At 36.1% G+C, this 18,831-nt stretch overlaps 2 protein-coding genes across 4 annotated transcripts in view; both read right to left on the bottom strand.

Annotated features, from left to right (window-relative positions):
* LOC150103553 (uncharacterized) overlaps window positions 1–2,817 on the bottom strand; it is a 36,486-nt gene extending 33,669 nt beyond the window's left edge. For both annotated transcript variants that reach the window (XM_090397660.1, XM_090397659.1), the window contains exon 1: window positions 2,688–2,817. The gene's annotated coding sequence lies outside the window, so the exon portion shown is untranslated. The remainder of the gene's footprint in view (window positions 1–2,687) is intronic.
* Window positions 2,818–7,210: 4,393 nt separating this feature from the next.
* LOC150103554 (uncharacterized) overlaps window positions 7,211–18,831 on the bottom strand; it is a 45,829-nt gene continuing 34,208 nt past the window's right edge. For both annotated transcript variants that reach the window (XM_090398092.1, XM_090398093.1), the window contains exons 3-5: window positions 15,394–15,500; window positions 8,271–8,363; window positions 7,211–7,898 (exon numbers count right to left, since the gene is read on the bottom strand). In XM_090398092.1, the coding sequence (XP_090254218.1) occupies window positions 7,552–7,898; window positions 8,271–8,363; window positions 15,394–15,472 (519 nt within the window). In that variant the 5' untranslated portion in view covers window positions 15,473–15,500 and the 3' untranslated portion in view covers window positions 7,211–7,551. The remainder of the gene's footprint in view (window positions 7,899–8,270; window positions 8,364–15,393; window positions 15,501–18,831) is intronic.

Here is an 18,831-nt window from a genome sequence, read left to right on the forward strand (position 1 = left end):
ATTTATCTTTCCCTAACTTTTCAATTGCTTTAAGAATACTATTAACCTTAATTGTTAGTGTAGCGAGCGGTGAACGTTCCTTTTCAAGTTAAAATTGATTAAAACCTACTTAAGAACAAGTATGTCACAAGAAAAAGGCTTGCTGGTTTGGCGTTAATATCGTTAATAATGATATATGTGCGGAATTAGACGTTAAGACCATTATTTCTAATTTTGTGAATATGAAATCAAAAACCTTAAAATTTTAATTTAAAAAATTCAAGTGTTTTTATGTAATTTAATTTATTTTCTGTTATTCTGTAAAGATATTATTTTTTGAATACTTATTAAATGTTCTAATTATTTCTGAATTCTGAAGTCTTGAGTTTCTTTAATTTCCAAAAAGATAGTTCCACCTATAAAAATTATTACAATTTACTAAGAATTCAGTAACTCGTAAAATGCAAGAATTTTTAAAACTTTTGTTCAAATAAATTTTAACTTTAATTAAAATTCATTTTAATTTTGTTAGCGATTCGGGTCGATGAGAGGGCTATAATTCCTGTATCGTTATATTCAACGATTAAAGTGAAGTGGCTTTATCAAAATTTGCTTTAACTTTTGAGAATTTTTTGAATATACGGGTTTTTTACGATTATCCTGCCTAGTCAACACCCCCTGTTCGTTACATTTAGCGAACCAACGTGTGGTTGTTCTGTCAAAATTTATTTAAGAAATTTCAAATCATTTAAATTTTTATTATCGTAAAAGAACCACACACTCCCGGATCGTTACAGGGGCGCTTAGATAGAAATTGCATGCGGGCGTCAAAGATCCTAGCGCCGGCTCTGCGTGCACATACGGCTATGACAGTCTGTCAGGAACGAGATAAGGGAAGTGAACAGATGGCAGTTGATACCATGTGGTCGTTTCCTTCATCTTTCACTGATCTCACATAAATATTTTCTCTAAAAGTAATATGAATCCAAATGAATGGTATTTATTCATGTGGATACTGAAGTGATGAAAATAGGTTGGAGATTTTAACTTAGCTGACAATCTATATCTTGGATTAGTTTTAGAAACAAATATAATGCTACAGCATAAAATTACTAGTCTTTTTTTTCCTTTATCAACATATTTTATTTCTAGCCCTTTTAAGCAGCGCGTAATTTGCCGTATTTCATCTGCCTGTCTTTACCGATATTTCATTAGTCGTTTAATTTTCATATCATTTTCTTTGCTTTATAGTTAGATGTTGTATCAGTATTTCCCTGTTTTTGGTGATAGTGTAGATAAAAATAGTAGTGTATATAATAGTGTATAGTTAAAAATAGCTATACACTATTATAATAGTTAAATAAATAAATAGTAAAAAATAAAAAAAGTAATAAATAGCAAAAAAGCGACATAGAACACAAATTCAAACAACTAACAAAAGAATGATAAAATTAATCTGTGTAACTACCAAATATGGGAAGTCTGATTATTAGAAATTTCTGATACGATGTTGGAGATAAATATACTTCAAGAGAAGTACTAGAAAAAAAAAATTAAACCTGTCACGTATATTCCTAGAGATGTTCTTCCAGTCGAGTATTAATGGTTTGTTTTCGAACATTAAAAGGCCAATACTTGACTGCTCTGATAAACCTATAAAGTAATCGTTCTTTGAGATACATCTCTTAACTGTTGTCAATTTATTATTGTGTTATTTTAAGCTATATAAAGTTATAAAAAACCATAGTGGAGAGATAACGGATATCTCTTTGATATATCAATAGGATGCCGCCCCTCCAAGGTTGCAAGAACCACTTCAAGTATTTGTGGAATATCCATACAAAGATATTTTCTATTATTAGTGAATTAAATTGAATTATTTTAGGACTATTTATGAAGTAGCAAAACGAAGTCGCTTGCTGTCATACATCTCATTAAATTTCGTTTCCTACTTTAAAACAGTCTTTCAACTCGATCCTGAATCAGTATCATTTATTACATACAATGTCATTCTCAGATTCAAAAATAATACCCCAATTTATAAATATGATTTGGAGAAGGATTAGTTTAAATTCTCTATTTTTTAAATCCTTAAATAATAATCGGATAAATTATACACTTCCAATACTTAAATTTGAAAATATATAGTATAGTACACTTAACTGTAGTAAGAAAAATGGACATTTGCGCGATGCCACTTAATAGCACTGCACCTTACATTTATGTTTATAGGGATTTATAGTTAATTGAAAAAAAAGTAACATTCTTGTTTTTGTATTTATATTTATAGTCATATTTATATCTATAGTTAATTCATAAAGTTTACATTTGTTCTCATCATCTCTCTTTATATTTTGCATACAAAATTAAAAGTGGTCTATCTCCGTATTCTAATTAACTTATGAATTTCATTGTAAATAATCTTATAATGTATTATTTTCAAAAATCGTCGTTTTCGACCATTCAGATTATTATTTGCATTTTAAATAAACAACAAAATCCTTCCTTGTCATGACTTTGTTTTAAACCAAAATTCAATGACGTAATTATAAATGTTGTATTGAGACTAGGGTTAACATTATATAAACAGTAGTTTCTAAGTACAATTGCTTTTATAATTAAACTATTGAATACGATTAAAATTCAGTAATTGTTATTTTACATTAAAGTATCATCAAGTTTTTATTTTTAACAAAAGTTCTACTTACATTAACTTCTAAATCCAGACAACGCTAATAAATAAGGAAAGAAGAGAGAGAGAGAAGTGAACTTGCAACTAAATGGACTAAGTACGCCCGATTCACTAACCAATCAACGTGCAAGACTACAGCTACAAGCTGCAGTACCGGGAAAAGAAGTGATTGCAAAATCATGTGATAGAACACATTCTGTAATCACCTTTCATGCTCTTATCTCTGGGAAATACCCGGATGAAATATGCGTCTGAGGAATTGACAAATGATTTTCGTCAGATTTAATTCTGAAGCAGATATGAACGCAATTAATGGATGCCACCAAACTCAGATGATATGCAAATATCATCCAGAATTTTTCTGCCTTTCTGGTGAAAATAAGAGACGGTATTGCGTGAGCCGTTCTTGGTGTAAAGAAAGGTAACTTGGATGGTCCAGGAAGTAGCCAGAGGAGAAGAAGAATAATTCTAAGAGGTCGCCTTTATCTTTGAGTAATGCCACCATGGGATACACTGGTTGTGAAAAAAAAATGGACGTAGGGAAAGGGGGATTTTTTACGCCATGGTTTTGATGGAGGAACATGAGTGACCTTTAAGTAGAAGGAAATTTTTTCCCACCAGTTCAGATTGAAATTTAGATTCATCGATAGTTATTAAGAGTTACATATGTAAGCTGAAATAGTATTTGAATCACATTTTATTATGCTTCTATAGTCCTTATATAAGGACTGGCTTAAAGGGGCGAAGAACGCTTTCATCTTCCCCGTTATCTGTAGAGGCCAGTGTAGGGATAAGGTGTTATTGAGCTATTAAAGCTCTGATCATGGCAGGAATAGCCGAGCCTCAGTTAGAACTTCATTGGCTACAGCATTGCTATCCAGTACCCTCTCAGGGTTTGAATATTCTCTCCTTTTCTATCAGTGGACGCAGGACATATATGGTGCAGAGGGTGAAGCTTGACGCTTTTCATATTCCCTGTTGTCTGTTTCGGGAGCAGTGATGGGAGAGATTTGTGAGCTATTTTAGCTCGCCCTCAGTGGGCAGAAGTGGTTATTCGTCGTTGGGTGTTAGGATGGCTTTCGGTCTTTTATGTTTCCAGTAGTCATTACCGTCATAGTTTCCGGCTTGTTGTATCAGTTGGTTTGAATGGGTAGATGTCTTCTTAAAGAATTTTTCTGCTAGGGAGCGTAGTAGTGGGGAGATGTAGGGGATATTTATGTCCCGGTGGATCTCGGCGTTCCTGATGAACCACGAGGCGTCCAGAATCATTCGCAGGCATTTATTCTGTAGTCTTTGTAGCTTGATCATGTTTGTCTTGGAGGTATGGCTCCAGGCTGGGGAGGCGTATATGACTGTGGGACGGATCACTCTCTTGTACAGTAGTATTTTATTTGTTGAGCTTAGTTTGCTGTGTCTGTTGATCAAGGGGTATAGCTGGGCGATAACTTTTGAAGCTTTGGTGTATATGCTCTTGATGTGGCTGTTGAAGGATAATCGCTTCTCGAGAAGTATTCCAAGGTATTTTGCTTCAGTTTTCCAGGGAATTTTAGAGTTGAACAGGGTGATGTCTCCTTTGGGGGATGCTCGTCTTCTTGTGAGGAGTATCGTTGTACTTTTCTGGGGGTTTAATTGTAGTCGCCAGTCTTTAAACCATTTTTCTAGATTCAGGATGGTGTCTTGTAGTTTTTTGGTGAGGAGAAGTGGTTGACGAGATCTGGCTAGAATAGCAGCGTCATCAGCATAAAGGGCAATGGTGGATGTGAGAGGATTTTGAGGGATGTCTGCCATATAGATGTTGAACAGGATCGGAGCTAGCAGTGATCATTGAGGAACTCCAGCAAGGATTTTCCGTTGGGTTGAGACTGTTTCATTGATTTTGACTTGCATCCTCCTGTTGAGGAGGCCGTGGTGCCAGATCTTATCGAAGGCCTTTGAGATGTCTAGGAAGACAGCTCCAGTGTGTTGATTCCAATTGAATCCTGTGGTGATGTATTCTACCAGTCTATGAATTTGATGGGTGGTGCTGTGATTTTGACGGAAGCCGAATTGTTCTTCTGGAATGATTTTTAATTGGTTGACATGATCTTGGAGTCTGATGAGGATGATTTTCTCAGTTATTTTCCCTAAATTGGATAGCAGGCTGATGGGACGATAATTTTCAGGTAGGTGTGGGTCTTTGCCTGGTTTGTGAATTGGGATGATGTCAGCTATTTTCCATGACTGGGGGAAGTGCTGCCATTTGAGGATGGAGTTTATGATGTTTGCCAGATGTGGTATGGCTTTGCGTGGTAGTGCCTTGATGACTTGGTTAGTGATGCCGTCAGGACCTGGGGCTTTTTTGATCTTGAGTTGGTTGATGATGCCGATTATTTCGGTAGGTGAGGTAGACATTATAGGACTTGGATTGACATCGGGACGATTTACTGTGAACCTGACTTTACGATGGATCTTGTATACGTGACTGATGTTTAGGTTATCATATGCAGGACTACATTGTTTCTCTAGGTTTCTTGCTATGGCTTCGGCTTTGTCAGCATCTGTGTATACAAGGTTTTGTTCTGCTTGCAGAGGTGGGGAGGGATTTGCGCTTGATCCTGAGGTTGTTTATGAATTTCCATATAGAATGATCTGCTGTGGAGATGGAGGTGAGCTTGTTGTCCCATTTTTTGTTCCTGTGGTTCTGGAAAGCTTCTCGGACAGATTTGCTTAATCTGTTGAGGGCTGTTTAGTTCTGGGGAGCACGAGTGTTGTGATATCTTTCTCTTTGTCTGTTTTTTTCCCTTATTATGTCCATGATTTCTTCCGGGAGACGATTTTGTTTGTGGGTAATCGTGGATACTGTGGCTGCTGTTATGGCTTTATTGATTTGATTGGTGAGGTTCTTTATTGCCATGTCTATTTCTTCCTTGGCTTTTATATGGGGAACCGGACCAATGTGTTCTGGTAGCACTTTCTTGAGTTTCTCCCAGATGATGGAGTTTGGGGGGGGGGGGAGATGACTAATCTTTGTTTCCTAAGTGAAGTAGGATTGGGTTGTGGTCTGATGGTAATTCGTTCAGTGCTTGAATGCTGTGATGGTATTTGATGTTGTGAAGAATGGCGATGTCTAGGATGTCGGCTGTTCCAGTTGGGCTGTGGTGGGTTGGTTCACTGGGTCCTGTTACGACAGCGTTGTTTGATACTGTTTAGCTGAAGAGGATACGGCCATTTTTATTTGTGGTTCTGCTGTTCCAGGAGGGATGTTTGGAGTTTAAGTCCCTAGCGGCGATGATGGATTCATTTGTGCCTGGTACAGCATCCAAGTCAGAAAATAGCGGGGTCTTAGCAGGGGAGTTGTAGGCGGCGTAGATTTTAAGTCTTCCAGTTTAATTTGTGTGGACTTCGACACCGGTGAGTTCTAGGTTGGAGGTTGGGGGGGGTGAGTATTCCATTGTGCCTGATGCAGTTCCTAATAAATATGGCTGTATCACCATCTCTGTAATCCAGTCGGTCGTTTCTATATAGTGTGTAGCCTCTCAGTTTTGGATTGTCTGCAGGTCTTAGATGAGTTTCATTAATTAGGATGACGTCAGGGTTGTATCTATGAGAGAATTCTTGAAGTTCCAGAGTCTTGTTTTTTATGCCACTGGCGTTCCAAGAGGTGATCTGTGGTGAGTCTGGCAGTAATCTAGTTTTATTCATTAACAAGCGTTGATAATATGTAATATGGTTTGAGTTTCTTTTAGAAATTTCTTTGTGGATTAATAAGGTATTAATTTATACTTATTTTATTATTAAAGTAGAAAGTTGTATTTCTTTTTTCTTTTATAAAATGAAAAACATTAAGATTTCTTTAATAATTTTTAATATTCAAATAAAATATACGTTTGCTTATTTTATTAGAGACAAAAAATAAAAACACGTGTTACATGGAAATAATATAGAATCATAATATAGAAGCATAATAAAAGTCTGTGTAGAAAAATAAGCCATACCGCTTCTTTTCATACGTAGAAAATCTACAACATTTATCATATTGAAATTTAACAAAATATTTTATATTTTAAATTCTACAACATATTTTAGACATTGTGCCTTTGAAATGCATGTGAGGTAAATTATATGAAATGCAGTTTATTTGAATTCCCATCATCTAAATGATGAAAAGGGATAATGATTGACTTCTGACGTGTTCAGTGAATTATGGAAAAGCGAATTGTAAATGGAGATGGAAAATGCAATCCTTTTTAATGTAGTTAGTTCAGTTTATAATTAAATCTGTGGGCATTGTTAAGTGCTCACTCTCAGAATTCGAAATTCATAAAGGATCGTGTATAGAACAGTGAGGAAAGTCTACTGGAAGACTTCCACGTGTGCGAGAACACCTTTAATATTTGAACAAACTGCTATAATTTAAAGGAATTAGCGAAATATTCATTCTCAGGCATTGCAGAATATTTCTTTGAAATGTAGCTGTTACCATAGTGATGTATTAGTGAAAAAGACAACTAATGACTTCTGCAGGATACTTTGGCTGTTTTTACAAATTAATTTGTAATGTGGTTAATAACACACTTTATTTAATTCCTTACACTCAGCGAGTGATTTTTTATTTACAAGCTGATAGAAGAATAACAATGCACATGTAAACAAAGAAAACTCAAAATAATCTACAGTTAATCATTAGTTTTCAAGTTTAAAACTTGAACCTTTCAAAAGAATGATTTCTACGATTTATTCCAATCTCTGTCACACACATACACACACATCAATAAATCAGCTATCAAGTAAACAATGTAAATATTTATTATTAGCCGAGAATTCACTTTAATTACATTTCTAAAGGTTTTCTCAATGTTAAATAGTCCTTCTTACAACATTCAAGATAGTTTCTTTTTTAACTAATATGCTTTGTTAACTGGATCCACTGCATGATCACTATATGGTGGAGGAGTAGGAGGGGAATGATATTGTCCTCCAGGATACTGAGGATTCATTGCTCCATAGCCTGACGTCGTAGGATACTGTGGACTAACAGCAGATGGAAAAGGCGCTTGTGGTAGATTAAAGTTGGTGTGATGTATTACTGGGGGTGGCTGAGATATTGGGACGGTACTTACGATGATACCTTGGGATTGTTGTTGTTGATAACGACGGCAGCAACGGATCAATATAAAAATGAATACGCCTATAGCAGCACATCCTATAATGATACCAATAATTGGCCCCACGGTCCACTCGAAATTCCCTTAAAAGAAAAACAAATCATCATATCTAAAGCTCTCTAACTTCACACACACACACACACACACACACACACACACACACACACACACACACACACACACACACACACACACACACACACACACATATAATACAGAATAGAGAACAAAGTTCCAATCAATAGACTACATCGGGGGAAGGGAGAGAGAGAGAGAGAGAGAGAAAGTGTCACTTTATGACGTAAGTAGGTATTCATTTTAACAACAAACAGACAAGAAGGAATACACCTGCCAAGGTGAAAAAAAAGGAACCGTTTAAATATTTTTTTAAAAAAGACGAGCACTTAAGGAAATGCATACAGTACAAGATTTTGAAAGAATAAGCAAATACTTACTAAATTGGCATGAGGTCCCATAATAATGCGATGGACACATGCAGGTACTACCCATGCATACTCCTCCATTTCTGCAATATGGGAAGCAATCAGCTGAAAAAAAAATGAATCGGATGAGTGTAGTGCGTATATATAAAATCATATATATATATATATATATATGAAACGTACTATTAACTCGGGGTTGGGATATGTTCATTTTTCTAAATTAACTGACTTATACCGGAGAATTATAACACAATGACATTTATTTGAAAAAAACGCTTCGTCAAGAATGACTTCTTCAGGCGATAAGAACATAGAAAAGATAATAAAAGACACTTAAATTAACATTGACACACTCCAAAGCTATACAATTACAAAGCCATAATATTCGACTGTAAATTACAGTTATTATGAGCTTGAACTACAGTCCGAGTTAATGTTCTATTGTTGTGCACCTGTGCGTGTGTGGAATCACGCGATCTCCAGTATATTATTATTATTTTTAGATATTATTTTTTCGAGGACTTTGAAGAAAAGGCGATCTCCTCTTTTACTTTAAAACCAAAACTTTGGCTTAGATATGTGGACGATATATTCCTCATATGGGAGCATGGTACTGAGAATCTTCACAAGTTTCTCGACCACTTAAACAACCGCCATCAAGATATAAAATTGACTATGGAGATTGAAGAAAATAGTTCCATCTGCTTCCCAGATGTTAAACTCACCAAGACGCCTGAATCAATTAAAGTCTCTATTTTTAGAAAGCCAACACACACAGACAGATATTTGCATGCGTCCTCCCATCACCATCAGGCGCAAAAGTTGGGTATTATATCAACTCTAGCGAATCGTACAAGATCTGTATTGTCAGATGAAGAAGAACTAAAAAAGGAACTACAACATCTTAAATGGACCTTTAAAAACAATGGCTACTCTCTAAAAAGTATTAACAACCAATTATCCCGCCGTCAACGTAACAACGTAGAGACACAGGACGACTCCAAAGGTCATATCGTCTTGCCATATATCAGCACACTATCCAAAAAGCTGAGCAGAATTCTAAAGAAGTTTAACATAAAAACGTGCTTCTCGACTCTGCCAAAAATAATATCACGCTTCAACAACTATAAACAACCTCACAACCTTCTACAATTCCCAGGTGTATACAAGGTCACTTGTGAATGCAGAAAGCCTTACTATGGGCAGACAGAGAAATCTATCTTACTACGCCTCGAAGAACATCAGAGAGATATTGCTTATAAGAGAACCAGAGCAACTGCTCTGTCGGGCCATGTCCTGCTTTCAATAAACACGAACAACGAAGGCCACCAACATGAAATAAACTGGACATTGACTTCAAACCTACACATCTGTCATGATGAAATAGAGCGCCGCATTGTCGAGTCAAGGGAAATCACCTTAGACCCTTTGCATTTGAATAATAATCTTAGCTATAATTTAGCTGACTCTTTCAACTCTATTATTAGATACTGGAGATCGTGTGATTCCACACACGCACAAGTGTACAACAATAGAACTTTAACTCGGACTGTAGTTCAAGCTCATAATAACTGTAATTTACATTCGAATATTATGGCTTTATAGTTGTATAGCTTTAGAGTGTGTCAATGTTAATTTCAGTGTCTTTTAATGTCTTTCTATGTTCTTATTGCGTGATGAAGTCATTCTTGACGAAACATGTTGCGTTTTTTTCAAATAAATGTCATTGTGTTATAATTCTCGGGTTTAAGTCAGTTAATTTAGAAAAATGAATATATATATATATATATGCATACGATTTCCGCTCAATATTTCAAAGAACCACAACAAGAGGTTCTACTGGAAACAACCAAGAGAAGCATCTCTACACCATATTATAAAAAATTACTCCCACCTCAATTAATCGAGAGAAATCTAAAGTCTGATATACAATGTTCTCTGAGAAGCAACCATATTCAAATGACTGCCTGCTTCCTCCTTTTTTAAAAATTTACTGCAAAATGACATTGAACTCTGCATTATGCAAGGCATCTTAAGGATAATTTGAGATGACCTTTAGTTCGTATGTAATCCTTCAATAGAAACGAAACTTGATATTCGACTCTGAAGATGTTGCTTCTGCAAATTTGGAGCTGAACCGTATATGGATGTTTATAAGTAGTTGATTAGAGAGAAGCAAAGGACTGGTGGTGACGAATTCAGCGGAGAAGACTATGAAAATACCTATAGAAAAATTCAGTAAAGAAGGCCATACCTATAAAAAAATTCAGTAAAGAAGGCCATACCTATAAAAAAATTCAGTAAAGAAGGCCATACCTATAAAAAAATAGATAATGCAGAAACGGAGACCTACGTGAAAGATGTTAGAAAGAGTCAGTGAGAGAAGAGTCATCTATTAAGGAAATATTCTCCATTGGATATAATAGCATTCTGAGGAAAGTTTGTGCAACAGCCCAGTTGTAAGGACAGTATCCTTAGGTTGGGAAAATTTGAGATTTATAACGGAGTTGAGCAGAAAACAAATGTTCTTACTATTGTTATTCGACACCTCGACGGAGTTCAAGGGCTCATCCGGGAGCGGCACAAGCAAAATTAACCGTCCTTTTCTACTTAATCCACTAACTACCCACAACGTCATGTGCCGCCTACCACCAGTAGTATGCTTTGTCTGTAAACTGCGTGTTCTTATGGCCAATTTCCCTATATATAGGATGAAAAACGCGAGGTTCCGTAGGGAAAAACTAATACTTCGGTATAACTTACTTTCAATCAAAGAAGCCCCTATGAAGATTCTTTGGTTACGACGAGAATCGAACTCAAATATTTTCCAATCGAACAGCGCAATATCCCATTAGTTCTTCCAACTTCGCTAATCAGATGTATTATTTAGAATGAAATTAATACTAAGAATTTGGAGACTGAAGAGGCTGCAGATTGATTCATTATGGAATAGGTTGGATAGCAAAGCTAATGAAAGAAATGAAAACCTAACTGAAAGTGAAAAAATGTTATAAAATGTGAGGCAAAAAGAAGCATTGTTTTTGTACGGAAAATAAGACAGGATTGCATTCCTGTAGCATTCACTTTCGTCACACCATTTGACTTGTCTAAAAGATCGATGTTTGAGGCATTACTGATAGAATATCTTCAAGTCATCTGAGAGTAAATGACAAGTTCCTACAAATGAAGTGGAAGGAAATGGAGTGTCTATCTTCAGGAAAGCTAAAGACACTACACTTCATTGGACGTCAGTGAGAGAACTTCACGGACGTATAGGAAGCAAAGTGTATGTATGGGCACAAAACCTTAGATACTACGGCATTAAAGGAAACATAGGAAGAGAGAGAGAGAGAGAGAGAGAGAGAGAGAGAGAGAGAGAAACCACCCAAGCTGCTATCTTAGGGTCTCTGTTCCTCGACTGACAGCTTCTGGTCAGGTCATTCATTGGCTGTTATGTTGGATGGTCTCTCTCTCTCTCTCTCTCTCTCTCTCTCTCTCTCTCTCTCTCTCTCTCTCTCTCTCTTCCTATGTTTCCTTTAATGCCGTAGTATCTAAGATTTTGTGCTTATATCGTCTGAAAGATACCACGTTTTTCGGAGTGTATGGATCTGATCTGTTGGGCCAGTTTAAACGAAATGTGAAAGCCAACCCACGAAGAGATGATTCATCTTGCTTGTCAACCGCACGTGATCAAAAGTAATTGGAAATTAGCACCTTTCTTTTGCGAAATAAGATTGTGTTTTGACATTCACTGGATTATCTTCATCTTGCTTGAGAATGATGAATAGATCATTCTCAAGTTTTAAGGCATTGGTTTTAGCGGATCTTGAAACTTGACTGAGTTGATCAATGCAACATTTCTCGAATGAAGAGGAATAGAATGTAATAGAATCTTAGTTGGCCATGTGGTTAACGTATCCACTCTCCAACCAAATATTCTGGGGGGGGGGGGTTCAATTCCCGTAGTAAGATTTTGTGATTGTCTTTAGGTGGGAGATGAATGTCATCGAATAGTTTAACACCAATGCCCTGTTGTGTGGCTAGAAAAAAAAAGTTAAATATTTGGTCACCAGAGAAGGATTTTCGGAATTTGTAAAAATAACTAAAATACAATAACATTTGTGTCTCTTCTCTAACTTCAAAAAATAAAGTCGGTAGTGAAGATGAATCATTTGATATCAGTTATGATATATCTCAAATAGTTGACATATCAACCAGAATCCTGAATACCTGACAATTTTCATCATTCTTCCAGCACTCAAAACCTTTTGCTAAGACGTGGAATACACTGTGGATCTCTGCCATAACTTTATCCAAGTCTTCTTTTCTAGGTATTATTCCCTTCCAGCCAATATCAACGCTACCTTGTGACACTATAATATTGTCAACTGGGATCACTTCAGGAATTTTACGTCTCTTTTCAATGATTACATTACAATACTGGTTTCGCTCTTCTGATCCAAACATCTTCCTTAATGTAATAACAGAACAAATCTCCACTGGTATGAGGTCTTTTATTCCCTAATCCACTGCAAACCTCACCCATATCCAAGCTTTCGCTCTCTCAAAATGTGCTTCTGTCGTCCATGATAAAAAATGCAAAGTATTTTTCAAAATATCTTAAATCAAAAGTCGAAGTTCTCCTTCATCTTAAACCCAGACATAAACATTATCAACAATTCCAAATTAGACTTCATAGGAATGAAATGTAATAAACTTGCTGCCTGCTCAACTAAGAGTCGTTAGTTAAGCAGGCAGCTCAACTCACCTCATATTCTTATGGTTCTTTTTCTCCAACACTTATTTAGACGACCAAGGCAAGTTATCTCTTACACTCAACCTGTGCATAGCATGCTCCATCTTTTCATTCGCCAGACAGTCATCAGAAAACTTCCGATCAATCTTGATAGCAAGACGTTTCCTGATCCGATTGATGCGTTCTTCCAGTTGATTTCAAAATGTGTGCGCAAGAGTTAACACCGATCCTGTATTGCCTACATACACTAGTGGCCAAAATTGTGGAAACCTTTTGAAAAAAAGTGTATTTCTGAGGATTGATGGCTCATAACACCACTTTATTTGGAGTAATACCATAAAATCATATATCAGTGGAAAGATAATTTAATCAAGAATGCAATAACCTTTATAAAGGACTTTTTTATTAGAACAACAGTTATAAAGAAGAAAAGGTGGAACATAGAAAAAATGAGATATATAAAAATTCTCACAATGTGAGTTAATACTTAGTTGGGTAATCTTCAGCGTTAATTACGGCCTTACAACGCCTTCCCATGGAATGAACCAAGTTTTTTATTTCTGCAGCTGTTATAATGTGAAACCAAGTTTGAATTATTGCTTCTATTAATTGGGTTTTATTGCTGTGTAGCTTCTGACTAACAAGTTTCTTTAGTCGGTTCCAGAAAGTTTCGATTGAGTTAAGGTCTTTTCCTATGCCATTCCAGCAGTGGAATATGATTATCTTGAAACCACGTTTTGCACACAGCAGCAATATGACATGGAGCTGAAACCTGTTGAAATATAAATTCTTCATTATCTTGGAAAAGATCACGTGCGGAAGGCTTCAGTTTGGCCTCAAGTATTTCATTTATGTATTTTTGGGCATTTATATTCTCATTAATCACGCAAATTATTCTCACACCTTTTGATGTCATACAACCCCAGATCATAATGGTGTAATGCATTAACGGTAGGTGTAATGCAATCAGGATGCAAATCTTCTCCGATTCTTCTCCTTACGTATTTTATTCCATCACTAGCAAACAAGGAGATTTTGGTCTCATCATTCCAAATAACACTGTCCCGTTGTTCTGCTGTCCAGTTAGCATGGGTTTTAGCCCAGGTTAATCTTCGCAACCTTTGTTTGAGAGATAAAAATGGCTTTTTTCGTGAAATTCTAGCATTTAGACCAAATTCCTGCAGTCTGAGCCGAACAGTCCTTGCACTCAACTTCACATTGTATTGTGCCATTTTATCTTGTATACACCCAGATGAGTTTCTTCTGTCACGTTGGCACAGACTCTCAATTCTTCTATCATCACTTGCTGTTGTGCACCGTTTCTGCCTTTACCAGTCTGGTTTTGTAGTGACTGAGTCTCCTTATACCTCTTCAAAAATAAAATTTAGAAATGCCACCTTTGGTTAAGTTTCCACCAATTTTTCTTCTAATTTCTTCAGAACTGTAGCCTTGTTCACTTAACAGTACTATTTTACATCGCTTTCTGGGTGATCGGTCAACTCTTTGCGCTATTTCGTTAATTTTAGTACGTTTTACAAGCTCACTAAATGAAAGAACACACAAAAAAAAAAAACCAACTTGATAGCAATCACATAACACACTGACAAATGTCCTCCTCTCAGCTCCAATACATGACATCAACAGCTGAATCCTACTGTAACCTTACCTTATTGGCTCATTGCCAAAACAAGATGACACCTGATTGGCTCTCTAAACACTCTTGTTCGTCAGCTACATTCAAATGAAGGAAAGCTACTTCATATCAACCTAAGCAAGTTGTTCTTCTTTTTTCTAGTTATTTGGCTATACCTTTTCATAGAAAACAGATAATTGAACAAACTTTACATTCTTGATTAAATTATCTTTCCATTGATATAATAATTTTATGGTATTACACCAAACAAAAAGTGGTGTTATGAGCCATCAAACCGCAAAAATACACTTTTTTCCAAAAGGTTTCCACAATTTTGGCCACTAGTGTGAGCTGTCACGTTTATCTGTCATCTATCCAGCCTGTAAAACAGTGAGATAGACGTCTGCCATAAAATTATTCTCGCATTTCTGTCACCTCAGTATTGTCGAAAGTGATGAAGAAGGTTATCAACAGCCAGCGTCTTCACTACCTGAAGATCCATCAGTTAATTAGCGATCACCAATTGAAATTGAACCTGACATGCTTATTTCCGGAATGATGTTCGGAAGGAAGTATGCTTTGCATTATTGGATACTGAGACAAATGATGTGAAGTCAACAGCCTTTATATACAAGTAGACTAGTCGTGAATTACTTTTCTTTTTTTTTTTTTTTGAAATATTTATGAATGAATATTACTCCTTTTAACTTCTATATTAAAACAAATTCATCACGACGCATACTTACCAAGAGTCTCTTCACTGAAGAAAATAACCAAAAGAAGGGACCTGAAAATATTTGGATATTTGCTTATTTGATTGAACATCTTGAGCCCTGTGGTCTTTAAACAGAATCTAGGAAAACAAAATAAGAACAGATGTGGTCAACTAGAATGACAACTGAAATTAAATGACAATTGTTATATACAGGGTGTTCGGGATAAATTTGACAGTTTCGTAAGGAAAAAGAAAATCTTCTTTGTATCTATTAAATTTAATGAATTGACAAAAAAACATTACAGGCAGCGTTAATTACAATACTATCAACAAGATTTACTCAAAATAACCACCATTGTGGTTATTTTAACCACGTGGTTAAATTAACCACCATTAGCATCGATCACAGCTTCAATTCTGCTTCGGAACCTCGAACAAGCTGATGCTACAGTCTCCCTGGGAAGGGCCGCAAAAACTGTTTTAATTTTATCCATTAACTGGGCTTTTGTATTACTGGAAGTGCGATTGGTGTCTTTTTCAACTGCGCCCCATACAAAATAATCCATGGGGTTAGGGTCTGGGGAGTTTGGAGGCCAAACATTTGGACTGGTGAAGTCGTAGAAATTTTCAGGCAACCATTTTTGACTTTTCCCAGAGGTGTGGCAAGGGGTCGAATCCTGCTGCCATACATACGGCCTACCATTGGCTACCCTTGTTATCCAGGGCTTGACTACAGTTATCAACTCCACGAACAAAGCCCGAATTCCAATGCCAGGGTTCTTCAACACCTGTTCCTGCAGATTTGCGAGGAATTCTGCTGTACGAACGCAATCAGATCGTCTGCTAGGGATCTTTCTTCTTGCTACATCCTCGTAGTCACCATTGCAAGTCTCTAGTTCATGCCTGATTGTTTTTACTGTATTCAGGGAGCATTGGGCAGCAGTCGTAATATCCTTATTTTGATGGCGGGCACGAATCATCATGATACAAGTTATTCTCTTCCATGATTCAGGTGGGTTCCAGCTATCCATCCTTTCTGACATCTTGTATATGAATGAAGAAGGGTCCAAACTTTTAAATGAAGAGAAGTGTGTGTTAATACATGTAACTTACGGAAAAATATAATTAATTATAAATATGTCAAATTTATCCCGAACACCCTGTACATCCATATGGCAGTTATTTAGTGGCTAATTTAAGAATGAACACAAAACGTCTTCATAAAATGAATAAGTCATAAGGATACTGATAAAGAGGTGACGTGACAAATGCTTTTTATTCTCATCATCATCAAATTCCTGACGGGCAACCCTATGGATGTGTAAGGGCACTATGAGACTACCACATGGAAAATTACGCTATAATTTGCTTTCTTTGTTTTCTTGCAAATTATTCTGTAATTTTCAGGTTTCGAGTACTGTCAGATCACACAACATCCACCTAAATCTTGGTGGGCGCACCTCTTTTTCTACTCTTTCGTTTTCCATTCTGTTTAAGTGAGTATATCACTTGAGATATGATATGTCAACAGTATGTCAACAATGTCACAGGGATTAGATTAGCGTGTTGCAAGTGTGTTGTTCTGATATGCATCTTTTGCAGACGGAATTTAATCAGAGTCGTCTGAAAAAATCGTCTGCATATCCTTTATTAAACATTAATTAAAAATGGGTTTTGAACAATTAATGAACCGCTTCCAGACTCCATGTTAATTGCCGATCTCTCACACAAGAGCAGTTAATTGTAATGTCCGAAATTCATGACTTTTACTTTTTCCAAAGAAAATATCACTTATAGACTTATGAAACATCACTTATGAACATATTGTTCTTCAAATTATTTGAAGAACAACATCTTCTTTAACCACGCCTCTAAATTTCATCGTTTTCAAGATACGTGTAGTCTTTAAAGAATAATAACATATTATCATTATTAGGCAAATAAAGGAAAGGAAACTGCCATACAAGACAAGAAAAAAGTATTTGAGGAATCATACTTTAATTCTCCGAATTTAATCTAACTACATCCCCCTATTTTTCAAACCTAACGGTATTTCCCTAAAATGATAATTAAAAAAAACAAAAAAAACAGTGAGGATTCCAGAAACATCTACTTAGGTCTTTCTATGATTCATAAGTCAGTAATTTATTCAAGACCTGTCGTTGATTGAACTAGTACCCGGTGGTACCAGGTACTAGTTCAATCAACGCTATTTGTAGGTGTCTTCTCATGTGAAGATCACCATGGAGTTCAAAAACAAGATCATTAAACTTCGTCACGATCTCAACGTGTAACTTGATGGAAATTCCCAGTTTACTAACATACCTTTAGAAGAAACTATAGCTTTATTCGAATAGGCATCCCATCAACATCACCCATCTGTTTGATCTTTCATTCATTCTGTCATTTTACTTGTCAGGATAAAATTTTTAAAAGCAAACAAAGGGCATTTGTTGATAACATTTTGTACAATGAGATTGGGTATTTTATCAAGAGAGCCATCATAGTTAGCGGTCTTTGTTCTGATTTTCCTCTCAGAAAGAAGTTGAACTCCTTTCCATTCCTTATGTGAAATATCTTGAATATATATCTAAGATACTTCTTAATATTCAAGTAGATTTTCGACCTGTTCACAAAATTTCTTTGTTTCATTTGTCAGCAGAAGACAAAGCTTTCTTCGGTTTTTTCTAGATGTTTACCAGATTCCATATTTTCGTAATTTCTTATATTTTATAAAACACGAACGATTTATAATTGTTAATATCCCGGAATTCCTGCACAAAAGTATATTTCTTATAGAAAGATTATCGAATGAGTGTCGCGGAGTCATTATTCGTGGTGGCATTATCCCCCTTTTGGAGACAGTACTCCTTAAGTGTGTTCGTCAATATTAATAATTATTATTTTATGTTATTTTTTTATATTCAATTATACTACATTTTATTCTTCATTACAATGAACTAGCCTACTGAATTACTGATGAGGCACTGTGCATTTTTTCTTTTTGTGTGTGTGTGTGTGTGTGTGTGTGTGTGTGTGTGTGTGTGTGTGTGTGTGTGTGTGTGTGTGTGTGTGTGTGTGTGTGTGTGTGTGTGTGTGTGTGTGTGTGTGTGTGTGTGTGTGTGTGTGTGTGTGTGTGTGTGTGTGTGTGTGTGTGTGTGTGTGTGTGTGTGTGTGTGTGTTCGCACTTGCAAAACTAAATTCCTAGTTTATAAACACAAACAGAACAGAACGAACAAATGCCAGACTACTGACACAACAATTCATTGTTTTACATTCGCGAAATCGATGATATGTTACGAAATAATTTGGGAGATAAATTCAACTGATCAGTTAGAAAGAAAATGATAATTGCGAAGTGACCGCTTAGCAACGGTGCACAAAGTTTACTTTAGGTTAGCGTGAATAAGACTGATTGCCAAAGTGCACTCTTAGCTTCTAAAATATTTTACAGTGGTTTTTATGAGAC

The sequence above is a fragment of the Typopeltis vanoorti genome, chromosome 9, assembly GCF_054136105.1.
Source record: "Typopeltis vanoorti isolate ZY-2024b chromosome 9, IOZ_Tvanoo_1.0, whole genome shotgun sequence".
Taxonomy (NCBI): domain Eukaryota; kingdom Metazoa; phylum Arthropoda; class Arachnida; order Uropygi; family Thelyphonidae; genus Typopeltis; species Typopeltis vanoorti.